Here is a 13,681-nt window from a genome sequence, read left to right as displayed (position 1 = left end):
CTGTAAAAATGATTGCTATTACCATGTTGTTACAAAGTGAATGCTATATAGAGTCGATGAAGCAGATTTGTTACACTCCAAATCTTAAACTACATTTTAGGCAGGTACCCTAGCGGTTAAGAGCATTGGGCCAAGAACCGAAAGGTCGCTGGTTCTAATCCCCTAGCCGAGTAGTTGAAAAATATGTTGATGTGCCCTTGAGCAAGGCACTTAACACTAATTGCTCCTGGAAGTCGTTCTGAATAAGACCACCTGCTAAATTACTCAAATGTAAATGTACACTAGGCTAACAGCATGATTCAATCCATCAACTTTGGTTTATAACACATAATATAATATATATTTCAAATCAACATGACAGTTGGTGCAAAGGTGGGATTTTTTATTCTTTAAAGTAATCAGTGTGGATATAAAGAAATGTTTCTATAAATATAATGTTTTTAATAACAAACAAATGCAGAATACCAGAATTAAACATAATAGATGTCAAAGGTATGAACATGTTGTTTAATAGAGAGCCATCCATGCATTTAGGGTAAAATAACTGTCATGCATTTGACAAGAACATAACAGAAGATGTCTGAGGTGGGGACAGATCACGGTGTCTAGCTTTATTAAGGCTAAAGACAGCTGCTCATCCTGCATGGTTAGCACCGACACACACGCACACACACACACGAGCATGTGTGCACACACAAACACACACTTAACCAGGAGAGAAATGACACAGGGGTGAAAGGGGACTGCTCAAAGCTGCCACCTGGGCCCATTGTAAAAAAATACAGCCACATTTTGCCAACAATTACCTTCTGGGGAATAATAATTTTCTGACTCTGATTACCTGTAGGTCTGAAAATTACAAAACGCACTGTCCTATCTCCTTCAATTATTCATTTGTTTTCAGTTTTTATAAGGCAATTATACAGCCGGCTGTAGAGTAGGCTACTGCGTATTTCAACTTGTTCATTAGTAAAGTATTGGTATTTTAGCTGTCTGAATGTCTGTCTGTCTGTGAGAAAGCATTAGGGGGTGCAGCTGATGTGTTATGTAGCCCACCTCTGAGTCGGAGCTGTCTCTGTCCAGCATTCTGTATTCCCCTAGCCTGGTCCAAGACCTGATTGTGCTGTCCTGCCTACTCCTATGGTTCTTCGGGGGTTGGCAAGACAGCACAAACAGATCTGGGACCAGGCTAGTATTCCCCTCAAAGTGCTCAAAAAGGTAAACAAAGCCACAAACAACGTGTGTCTGTTCTGTGTTCATAGGCAGAAGGTCTATCTGAAACACATAAACAAAATGTTGAAAAGATCCTGCAAATGGCTTACTTTCATTCTATTACAATATTGTGTCACCAAAAGACGGCTTTTAACTTTGGTGCAACTATTCGGGCTTTATTTTGGGCTAAATGTTCTCATTCTGGCTCATTCTCATTGAGGTTATGAAAATACATGTGTATTTGGAGGATACATGTCATGTAGGCTACACAGTACATGTGCACACAATCCCAAACCTTTACCTACTTTCTTGTTTTAAAAATGCTGATTGTATTTTTAACCGTCAAATCCAAGGCATTTAGAAATATGTTGAACACATAGTCCCAAACCTATACCTTGTTTTAAAATACATGTTGATCATATTTTTAACCTTCAAATCCCAGGCATTTAGAAATATGTTGAATAGAAGAGAACAGTTGGACAGAAAGAACAACAGTATAATGGGGGATAAGGACCCACGAGGAAGCAATTGTTTTTCACGGGACTCTGCTGCTTAGAATAGAAACAATGTTCAGAGCCAGTCTACTGATCAAAGACAGCTACAACCCTCTCCCAACAGTGACCAAGCCAACTCAGGTCCTAAGACAACCACATCCTTAATGCTAAATGCTCAGTTAGCTGGCTCTTTATCACTTAGGTCCATTTTCATTATGCCCAAAGTGTGTCAAATAAATGTTGGTTTTAATAGAGGGAAACAACTAAAAAAGAGAATTTTGATCTTTAAATACAAATATATACTTACAAAAATCTCACAAAATGTTTTATGTACAATAGAAACATCATGTCCCAATGAGTGTCTCTGCATGGCAATTAAGTCCAAAAACGATTATCATTCATTCAGTCTGTAAATAAACAGTTTTTTTTGTGTGTGTGGGGGACACCCATCATAGGCTAAAGTACATCCAGAGGTCTCACCCCATTCAGACCATTCACACTGTGGTCTCTCCCTGTCTGTTGTTAGCCAGTCTCGTATAAAACCTCTTCCAGGAGTTGAGGGTCTTCCCAGACCAGATCCAGAACCCGGACGTTATCCCCACAATCAGAGTCATGAGGTACTTGATCATGAAGACGGTGAAGTCGGGGCTCATGTTGGGGTGTGGGTGGGCCGGACAGGGCACGGCGAACGTCTTACACGTCTGGCTGATCCACGTCCTCTCCCACTGCTCCCGGAAGGCCTGCTCGTAGAAGTAGCAGGCGATGACGATGGTGGCGGGGACGGTGTAGAGCACGCTGAAGATCCCTATCCTCACCATCAGCTTCTCCAGCTTCTCCGTCTTGGTGCCGTCGTGCTTCATGATGGTTCTGATCCGGAACAGAGACACGAAGCCGGCCAGGAGGAACGAGGTGCCGATGAAGAGGTAGACAAAGAGCGGCGCCAGGACGAAGCCTCGGAGAGCGTCCACGCTGTTGATGCCCACGAAGCACACGCCGCTAAGGACATCCCCGTCCACCTGGCCCACCGCCAGGATAGTGATGGTCTTAATGGCGGGCACAGCCCACGCCGCCAGGTGGAAGTACTGCGAGTTGGCCTCGATGGCTTCGTGACCCCACTTCATCCCTGCTGCCAGGAACCAGGTGAGGGCCAGGATGACCCACCAGATGGAGCTGGCCATGCTGAAAAAATACAACATCATGAAGAGGATGGTACAACCCTCCTTTTTGGTACCCTGCACCACAGTCCTAATGTCGTTGTCAAACCTGTCATTGCAAACCACCTTGTCCTCAAGGAGAAATCCAGCTATGTAGGCAATGGACACCATGGTGTAGCAACCGGATAGGAAGATAATAGGACGCTCAGGGTAGCTGAAGCGCTTCATGTCCACCAGATAGGTTAGAACGGTAAATAACGTGGATGCACAACATAACACGGACCAGATTACTATCCATATCCTGGCGAATTTTAACTCTTCCTCGCTGAAGTACATCATTCCGTTAGATTTCTTTGGCTCGCACGGTGCGCCACAGTCATCCTCACCGAGAAAACGGTAATTCAAATATGTGGGTACTTTCAGAGATGCCGGGCACTTGAACTGTCCTTTTACAATCGCAGTATCGTGCGGAGGCTCCGTTACATCAGGGGTGGGGTTGACCGGTGTGTTTTGACCCGACATATTCTGCCCGACGCACAGCTCGCCCGCTCCGTGAACCGGGAAAGACTCGCAAGCGAGGCTGACCGGCCACTGAAAACCGAATTTGTTCATGAGCGCCTCGCAGCCCTGTCTCGCCCTCTCGCACAGTGACCTGCACGGGGGAAGCGCCTGCTCAAGCACAGTGCAAACAGGCGCATACATGGAGCAGAGGAAAAACTTTAAATCAGGAGAACACTGAACTTTCACAAGCGGGTAAAACTGGTGTACCTCGAGCCCTGCTTCCTCCTGGTTTGTGTGTCCTAGTAAATTTGGCATGATGGTCTCGTTGTATGCGATGTCTGTACAAAGTGGAATAGAAATCGGCTGGCAAAAACCGTGCTCCGGAATAGACATTCCCCGGTCGCCATACTGTCCATTTACCCTTATAGATCCTAAACTGATCAATAAAAACACCTGCAAAAATATACACAGTACTCTGTTGTAATCCATTGCGAAAGCATTACGCACGGCCACAGACATACTTTCTTTGCGGTTTCTTCCAAAACTAGCTAGCTCGCCAGCTAGCGAGCCACTACTTCCCCGCTCCCTTTCTGTGTTCGGTTTTTCTGTCCTTGTAAATGTAACATTACTCCCTTCCAGCGTAACTTTTGGTTGTTTTCGCTTCTCCCCGCCGTTGCGCAGAGATGTTGAAGGTCCCCCAAAATCGAAAAATATCGCTGACAGAATTTGGAGAAGAAAATCCAACCTACTATACACAACACTCAGGTCCGGAGTCCGCAATGTTCTTCTGCTGCTCTAGCTGCGCGACAAACGAGATAGCCTCTCTCTGCTCTGCGCTGTTGAAACCTGTTTCCAGGCGCCCTGCTGTCTCAGTGAGCCGTCTCTCTCTCCTCCATATGGAAAAAAGGGTTGGACTAACAGATGGCATGGTTTAGGGATCGTCTACAATTGTTCATCTTGTGCATGGCTGATGAGTTTCAATGTCTTAGTTCTATAGCCGAAACAATATCACATATTTCAAATAAGAATCATGCCCTTATAAATAGGCCTATGATACTTCTGAAAGCCACATCTAGGACTACTGACGGAAAAGGAAATACTATTTTACAAATCTGACAGAAGGCCTACCGTTTATATGAGCAAACCCTTTACCCTTAATTAACTTCTATGTTCATTAAAACTGTGAGGTATTGACTCAGAGATATCATATTAGACCTCCTCAAATAGCCTACTATTGTAACAGTCCAGACTCCCTTGATATTATCAACCAGTAAAACGGTGTGTGACTGTAAAACACTCTAAATAAATGCCATGCGCGTTACATATTACAAATGAGTATAGCCTAAATGGGTCTTTTAGAGAGGGAAGAACAACCAGCATAATTTTAATCAGTCTCCCCTTTCAACCATAATGTCGTCTCCACCGTTAGGCCCTAGGGACAGGGATGAAAGTGGTTTGTCACCATGAGCCTTTGGGATCAGAGGGGTTTCAAATCCATCTCACACAGTGGTGCACGCAGAGGGAACAGTGGGAGGGAGAGACACTGTGTAGAGGAGAACAGGAAGGAAACCGTGAGAGAGAAAAAGAGAGAGAGAGCGAGAGAGAGACCCTGTGTAGAACACCAAAGGAAGGAAGGGAGATACTCCACTACAGTGAGCTTAACAGGGCTGTCCTGCCCCCCCCCCCCCCCCTGACTTTTAGGGAGTCTATTATCTCTCATTTGTCATCAACTGTACTGTACCTTACTGTTCACCAGAGATATATTAGATCATGTAAGACTGTTTAATGTACAAAAACAGTATCATAACAACATAAATAATAATAAAATCAACTACTGTTGCAACCATCAATAACACTATGACCAGTTATAGCGCATCAATAATATGATTAGCCCAAGTGATGTGCATCAAAACGTATTTCTAGTTATCAACCTGTCACAGAGCACTCTCTATTGAGAATTCAAAACATCATGGCTCACTAGCTGAGGTCAAGCAAATACAGAGGATCCCTAATGTTAATCAGTCACCCAGGCATTCTGACTGGTTAGGAGGCATGTCTGTCAGTAGGATGGAGAGGGAGTCAATAAGTATGTAATATATCCTGACAGAAGAATGCAGTGAGATTTGGTTCTTCAAGCTACACCCTGCCAAGAGAGACACACAAACTCAAAATGACTTATGTTACTAAATGTCTTGTTTTAGGGCTGGGTGTCTAGCCAAGTCTTTTCAGTTTGGAATAAAGTTGTCCAGAGCAATCAACATTACAAAGACAAAGTTAAAACCTTGAGTCAGATTTGACCTTCATGCAGTTGATATATGATCCAACATTAAAGAGATAAACTGGAATTAACTATTGGAAATGCATTTTTTGGTGGGGAATTTTTTGGTGCAAAACCAAAAAAATGGTTTTCCGAACCATTTATGACCACATGCAATAACCACAGAACAGAATAGAATGACTTCATATTTTTCCAAAGAAACTTTAAAAACGTTATGAACATAACATTCATACAGCACACATTGTGTTGTTGGGGTTTCCATGTATTTTTCTCCTACCTATCTGTCACAGCAGTCATTATGACCTGGAGGTTGTTTGTTTTCATGTTATAAATGATATCTGTTTGAGGACCAGCAGGCCTGAAAACTGTACTCATAACTGAAGTGTACATACTTTTTCATGTATGCATCCCAAATGGCACCCTATTCCCTATATAGTGCACTACATTTAACCAGAGCCAATAGGGATGCAATTTGGGATGCAGACTTGGAGATGTTGTTGACCTATTGGTATGGTTTGAATCAGAGACATAACACCTTGGTGGGTGTCCAGAGAAAACACTGTTGTGGTACAATACAAAGAGGGACTCTGTAATCAGGCCAGCTGAGCTCACATCAAACAGGGACTGGTAATACAGGATAAATCACTAGAAACCGTTGCTGGTACAGTTGAGGAAATTATGCCTTAAAAAAAAAACTAAGTACGGTACTTATATCAATTCCAGGGATAACTAATTTCAGGAAGTAGCTAACTATGTAAATACTGATGAATAGGAGGACAAAGGCAACCAATATCCACACTAGCATGACCACATTAGAATGGAGTTGTGGTAGAATTAGTATGAAAGTATGTATGTAAGTATGTAATACATTACCTAACAACAGCTGTTTTGCATTGGTAGCTGAACACAGTTTGAAGCATTAATAAACTTTATTTATTTCAGGTAAACCAACAATAAACAACATTTACAGAAGGACATTACATCTTCCATAATAACATTACATACAGGTCGTAACAAATAGGTAATGCAACAGCTATTCTACTATTATATCCTAAGTTTCAGTTTATAAAGTGACCGGTAACACTTCTTCTATGTCCGAAACCACTTGTGAAAAATGATGTATTTTCAGAGCATCATACAAAAAAGAAAAAATAGATACGCAAAGAGAAGCTTTTTTTTTTTGTACTGTAAAACACAGATTCAGTGTTGAGTACAGCGGGGGTTGCATGTCTGGTTCCAAAACGCCTTTCCCAACATATACTGTACGTCTACGCAGTTAAGAAACTGACAAGGCCAAAAAAATACTGTATGTGTATATATCCATATATATTTAATACGAATCCTCTCTTTTATGGCGCAAAGGAGACACGCGTGACCCTGTATGTACGCAAACATAGTACAAGCGTCACTATTAAATTTTACACAAGGCGTTTCACCTCCCCTTTTACATACAGCCTAGTGAGACGGTTTATAACAAAGGATACAAAATGATTAAATATTGACATGTATCTCGAAATATGACTCAGAATGTGCACATTCCGTAGCGTGACCAGTATAGCAAACAGATCCATCTTAAGCCATTCCCCAATTCAGATTTGAATGGTGTATTTGTAAATGCATTTTATTAAACATCTGGAAGTTAACTTTACAAGCAAGAACCAATGGTAACATTAAAATGATAGCAGGCCCCATTAAAATGTTAATATTTTCGACCACCACAGTGCTCAATGTGCAATTTCACTACTTCTTTCCCAAGATTTCCCTTCACAGAGAAAATGCTTTTTGTTCCCAAAGGAGAAAAAAAGAGCTTTCAGGAACTCCACCTACGCAGGCAGGCAGGTAGTCCAAAACATATACAGTATTTTCATGTTTATGTGATGTCGCAGGCAGGAGGCAAAGGAAGAAACTTCTGGGACACAAAGGCACAAAATAAAAAGGGGGAGAAAGAAAAGTGATATGCCACACAGAAAGCAGGAGAGTAACGTATCAACAATAATTATTCAGCTACTAATACCTTAGTATCCCATAAAGCCATGCAAGGCCGAGAAGAGCGAGCTGGGCGATCTATCTCAGCAGAGCTCTCAGGTATTTACCCTCCTCTGTCACGCTGCTTTAGTCACATTAAGACGCCACTCTACTCTCCACCCTTCCTCACCGTCTTCACTACCACAACACAGAATCACTTGCCCCACTAGGAATGACACTGAAGTTCTATGAAATCACTTCAAGTATTTGTAGTAGTTCTCCTTAAAAAGTCTCACTGGGGTTGGAAACTGGGGTCTGTTGGCCTATACTATGGTTGACAAGGGAGGGCACTGATATTTCTAGTCTGTGCAGGCAAGGGCATGTGATTAAGGACAACACAGGTGCAAAAAGTGACATTTTTAATAAGCTGGAATGTAAAGTAGGGCAAGTAGATTAAAAAAGTGCATTCTCAAAAAGCTAATGACATGATATCACTGTGTTTCTCTGTCGTTGCCTCGCCTGCTCTATATCACACCAAACACCACTAGATATGGTGGGACAATTAAAGCTGTAACATAACACGGACTTGGCCATATGGCGAACTATGTCAAAGCCTTCTACAAGACTCCCTACAAGACTTCCTTTTAGCGTGTCCTCCTCCTCCTCCCTCTATGATAGACTAGCAGGTGAGGCAGGGGTGGAGAGGGACTGTGTGTGGCCAAGTGTCTACAGTATAATACCTGTGACCGTCTCTCATGTATTCTCATGTGTGTGTGTTAGTGTGTGTGTGTGTGTGTGTGTGTGTTTGTGTGTGTGTGTGTGTGTTTGTGTGTGTGTGTATGTGTGTGTGTGTGTGTGTGTGTGTGTGTGAGTGCACACACACGTCTTTCTAAGGGTGTCAGTGTGGATTAAGAAAACTAATCTCTCCTGATCGTCAGTGTGTGTCCATGATATCTCACTCAGAACTCTCCTCCCCCTCTACTTGTGAACAGTACAGGCCCATTCAGATTAGTGGTAGATTTCAAATCAATCCATAAAACAGGAACCCATATTCTCCATGTTACTGGTCATTGCTATATTACCTAGCTCACACATGACTAATATGAGCAGGTATTTTTATACACAACAACACCCAGTTGTAAATCGAACACAAAGAGATCTTTGTACCAGCCAATGAAACAAAACTATTTGTTAGATCAATATCACACGATATCAAAAAAAGTGCTCCTAGTAATTGTAATTGACGTGATAGCTGAGACCAACAGCCAATGACGTAATCGTGTAAAAAACATTTGTGATGACGTCTGATATACAGTACACTACTGGACGGTGACGGTTCAAAGGACATGAAGGAGAAGAGGATTGTCACGGGTCGAAGTAACCAAGAGATCAAAATCCCACTGAGCCTATTGCCATTGTGTTTTACCATCTAGATACAGTGCACAACAAGATAACAGTACCTCATGGCCTACATGGAAGCACCAATGAAGGGTATTGCCCATGTTTTGATGCACACGCAACCACACAGATGTAACACACCCACATACACTTGAGACGAACCACAGCGAATGTACCATATAACATGTGACTCTTCACGATGTCATCGACACTAATTGCTTTGTGTGTATGCATCATCTCCAGCAGAGACTAACGGATTATTATCACCAGTATCACTATTACAGTATTAGTACCATTGCTCTTATGATTATTATTGATTTGATGCCATTTGACCCTGGCCTGACAGTTACAGAGGAGGAACAGATCAAAGTTAAAGAGAAACATTACCACCGCTTGTCATTTTCAGTTCCAGTTTGTGTTGTGAGTGTGAGTGAAACTGTCCAGTGGGTGTGTATCTGTGTGTGTACGTGTGAGTTTGTGCATGCGTGCGTGAATGCATGCAAGTGCAGCATGTTTGTGAAAGAATGTAAGCTTTCTCGGAGTCCGTGATATATTTTCTAAATATGAGTATACTGTACACACAAATATACATTCTCACATAGGTAGTTAGAAACACAAGCCACAGTATGTATCAATAGTATTGTAAAGTCCCTTGATGATTAAGGGTATTGTAAATGTGTCAACGATATATGAGTATCATAACATTATAAAAGTCAACAAAAATTGCAAATTATAAAACTGAAATTGGAGGTGTCACCCACCAAAATGTATACACGCACACACACACACACACACACACACACACACACACACACACACACACACACACACACACACACACACACACACACACACACACACACACACACACACACACACACACACACACACACACACACACACACACACAATTGGAAAGGTAATAAGTTAAAGAAACAGAAGAGGGAATGTGATCCCGGTGGTTCCTCCATCTCAGTGTCTTTGTCCTTCTCTCTTGGACTGACCACAGCAGCAACCTGAAAAACACACACACACACACACACACACAAACACTTTAGTTAATCTGCCAACTGGAAATGAACTAACCACAACTACTTTATTTCTGAACGACCTCTTAGGAGAGAAGTAAAAAGAGAGAGAAAAATAGAGACGGAGAGAGAGAGAAATAACCCAGTAGACCTGGCTGTCTTGGAGCACTCCTCTAATCCCCTTCTTTCTTTCTAGTGACCATACTGCAATAATAAATAATGCATGTCTCTCCCTGTGTCCCCCCCCCCTCTCCCTCACTCTTTCCCCCCTCTTTCTCTTTCTGTCTCTCGCTCAGCCTTTGGAAGTCCATTCCCAGTGGATGTGAGGCAGTCTATGCCAGGAATCTGAAGTCTTGGATGGACGCCTCCTTTATCTGCTGCTCATGCAGCTCTCTGACTCAAAAACACATACAGGCGGTGTAGGAATGTGTGTGTGTTAGTGTTTGTGGGCGCGCGCGTGCGCGTGTGTGTGCGCGCGTGTGTGTGTTTGTGTGTGAGCGAGAGGGGTAAGAGGGAGAAAGAGAAGTAGCGAGAAGATGAGCTTGATTTCAGGTTGCATTGTGTAAAGCAGGGATAGAGTATGGAGTCTTGTTTAGGTCAAAAAGGACACCGCGAGATGAACAGAGTAGACATAGGACAGAAACAGAGAAAAGGGGATAAACAGACAGAGAGAGAAAAGGAGAGAGGATGTGAGGCTGAGAAGTTCAAGGTCACAGAAGCACTCAGTCTCTCTCCCGTTCATCTCTCTCTCTTTCTCTGCCTCAGGGTGAGTTATTGGACGGCAGGTCGTGAGGCCCACACAGAGGGATCTCTCTCCCCCCTCTCTCCTTTTGCTCTCCTCCCTACAGTATCATATACTCTTTAAGTCAACAATGGAATGTGTTGTTTTTGAGGCCTGATTTAGTCCTGTGGGATGAAAAAGTACTAAAGATGTGTGTGTGTGTGTGTGAGTGAGTGTGTGTGTGTGAGTGAGTGTGTGTGTGTAGGGGGTTCCGCTTAAGGAACCAGATGGGTAGGATTTGTAGGGCGTGGCCATGTCCAATAGGGCCAGCTGTTGTCTGTCATACAATGGTAAATAGACAGAACTTCCCCCCCACACACACACAATGATATCATTAAGAAGGGAAAGTGCTTAGTGCTGGGTGGTGGGATATTTAACAATGGAGAGAGAGATCGAGCGAGAGAATAAGAAGAGGTGACTACTAAAGAAAACAAACACAAGCTAACCTCTCTCTCTCTGATCACCCTTCCCCCTCCACTCGCCCACACCCGCGTTTGTAGTCTGCTCCCCCTTTTCTCCCCAATCCCACTCCCCCCTCTCCCCCCACATCCCAGTCTCTCTGAGGCCATGTTCAAATATCAGCACAGTTCTTCTCTAGATGTTCATCGGGCAGCCAGTGAGTCTTGCAGTGAGAGGGTCGCTCCCCAGACAATCCCCTCCTCAACACACACACCTTTCATCCCTTATATCTGCCTGATCAAAGAGCCTGTCACTACCGTGAAGCAGCAGGTCTGGAAATACTAATAACCTCAGAGAACGGAGACAAACCTCTCAGGTGTTGCAGAATACTAACACACTTCAAATAAGCCTAAGTAGCATATAAACACCATGGACAAAATAATGTAGACAAAAACACAGAGGGGTTTTAAAACAGTCAAATACTTCAAATAGGCCTAACTAGCTTATCAATAAATATGTTTACATGCACACTAATAATATGATATTAAAGTGACTTTGGCAGTAGGCAGATTATGCATTAGTCATGTAAACACCTTGCTCTGCTAAGCTTAATCGGCGTAAGGTCAAAATCATAGTAAGCATTCGCTGATTGAAACACCTGGTGTTCTGAGCAATCCTTTGAATGATTAGGACATGTAAACAAACGTTCCAGTGGTGTATTAGATCTGGGCATATGCACCAGCCGAGAGCCTCCCTCTTTAGTACGAGTCAGTTTGGAACAACTGAATGTATGTGACTTAGAAGTGGTTTTCACATACAAACTTTTTATGTCCCAACTCAGAATCAAATATGCTTCCCAAAAAGAACATGGTCGCTGTGGTAGAACGTTTATTTTGATTGGTGATTTTCTGCATTTATCAGAGTGCCATCAGGTAGTCTGATTTCAGGTGTGTCCATCTAAACAGGGTTATTAGGGAAATCGGTCTTCTTGCAAAGCATGTAAACGTTTTAATCAAACTATTATATTCATCTGACGATCCACAATAATCGCATTACTGTGTGCATATAACCGTACTCAATTACATTTTTACAGGTCTCTTTAACAAACAGGATTTGGTTCTAAATTCTACAGATGATTATCAATCCAAAACACCCTGAATTAACAGGAGTTGTCTGCATTGGTAGTCAGGCAAGCTTGACTGAGGAAGCCTGACACCCTCTGCCTACCACCCCTCCAGAGATCACGCCCTCTGACCCCTAACCCCCACAGCGGTCCCGTCAGGTCTGATCCCGGGGTAATGAGGTGCGTCAGCCCGCCATTAAAAATCACTCACACAACACCCTCAGCTGAGACATCCCTGATGCTTTAACAAACTGTTTTACGTGCTGGGCTATAAACTGTGGGTGTGTAGGTGTGTGTGTTAGTGAATTGAGGATTTGGAGTGATTTTAATTAAGACAAATCATTTTCCATTTCTTTTAAGCACAGGTTTAATTAAAAAACCCAAAGGTTCCCTACTGGATGTAGACTGGACTTAAAAGTTTCCAGCCATTAGAATGACAGGAATGCTGTGTTATGGCTACTGCTGTGTTGGGTTGCCATGGCTACTGCAGACTTCACTGGTCTTACATGAGCAGCCGTTTCCAGTGTACTAGTAACAATAATTAATCATTTAGAATGCCTAAATCATCTAAATTATACACTCTCTGTCTCTCTCTCTCTCTCTTTCACACACACACGCACGCACACACACACACACGCACACGCGCACGCACACACACACGCACACACAGTCAAATCCTCCCAGAGTCGTGGGTACCATCGGTGGTTTGCAGATGGTTTTCTCTGCTTCAGCGGACTAACAGAAATCTCCCCACCTGTTTGCTTAGTGGAATACCCTTTACATGTACATGTATTTAACCAGACATGGAGCTTGTCTGTGGTGGTTTTTCTGGTTCCAGCCATGGTTTATCACTAATAAAAACAGTGTGAATAGCAGAGCCAGTCAGGCAGGGCAGACTAATGTTTACCAGTCTATAGTGCTATAGCCTGTCTCAGTACTACGCTCCCTTCATTAAAACAGCACTCTACATATCCATACACCCCTGCCTGCCAGGCTAAACATGGCTGGGCCTAATGAATATGAGAGAGAGAGAGGGAGAGAGAGAGAGAAACACACAGATACATTTATGTTTATCTAACCTTGTGGGGACACAATTTATTCCCATTCAAATTCCTATTTTCCTTAACCCCTAACCCTAAACCTAGCCCTAAACATAACCCTAATCCAATTCTAACCCTAACCAACTAGAAATGTACTTTTTCCTTGTGGGGACTTACAAAATGTCACCAGTTGGTCAGATTTATTTTAGTTTACTACTGTTGTGGGGACTTCTGGTTAAACACACACACACACACATACACACACACATACACACACACACAGGTTTGTAGCAGGGGTTAACGGGTAC

At 42.9% G+C, this 13,681-nt stretch overlaps 2 protein-coding genes across 4 annotated transcripts in view; both read right to left on the bottom strand.

Annotated features, from left to right (window-relative positions):
* Positions 1-365: 365 nt before the first annotated feature.
* fzd1 (frizzled class receptor 1) lies at positions 366-4,522 on the bottom strand. Its single transcript, XM_021626115.3, has one exon. The coding sequence runs from the start codon at positions 3,878-3,880 to the stop codon at positions 2,201-2,203; it is 1,680 nt and encodes a 559-aa protein (XP_021481790.3). The 5' UTR covers positions 3,881-4,522; the 3' UTR covers positions 366-2,200.
* Positions 4,523-6,549: 2,027 nt separating this feature from the next.
* cdk14 (cyclin-dependent kinase 14) overlaps positions 6,550-13,681 on the bottom strand; it is a 200,833-nt gene continuing 193,701 nt past the window's right edge. For all 3 annotated transcript variants that reach the window (XM_021626100.3, XM_021626109.3, XM_021626106.3), the window contains one exon: positions 6,550-10,018. The gene's annotated coding sequence lies outside the window, so the exon portion shown is untranslated. The remainder of the gene's footprint in view (positions 10,019-13,681) is intronic.

The sequence above is a fragment of the Oncorhynchus mykiss genome, chromosome 2, assembly GCF_057628025.1.
Source record: "Oncorhynchus mykiss isolate SJ-2025 chromosome 2, ASM5762802v1, whole genome shotgun sequence".
Taxonomy (NCBI): Eukaryota; Metazoa; Chordata; class Actinopteri; order Salmoniformes; family Salmonidae; genus Oncorhynchus; species Oncorhynchus mykiss.
The sequence above is the reverse complement of the archived record's forward strand: the minus strand, read 5'-3'. Positions and strand labels throughout refer to the sequence as shown.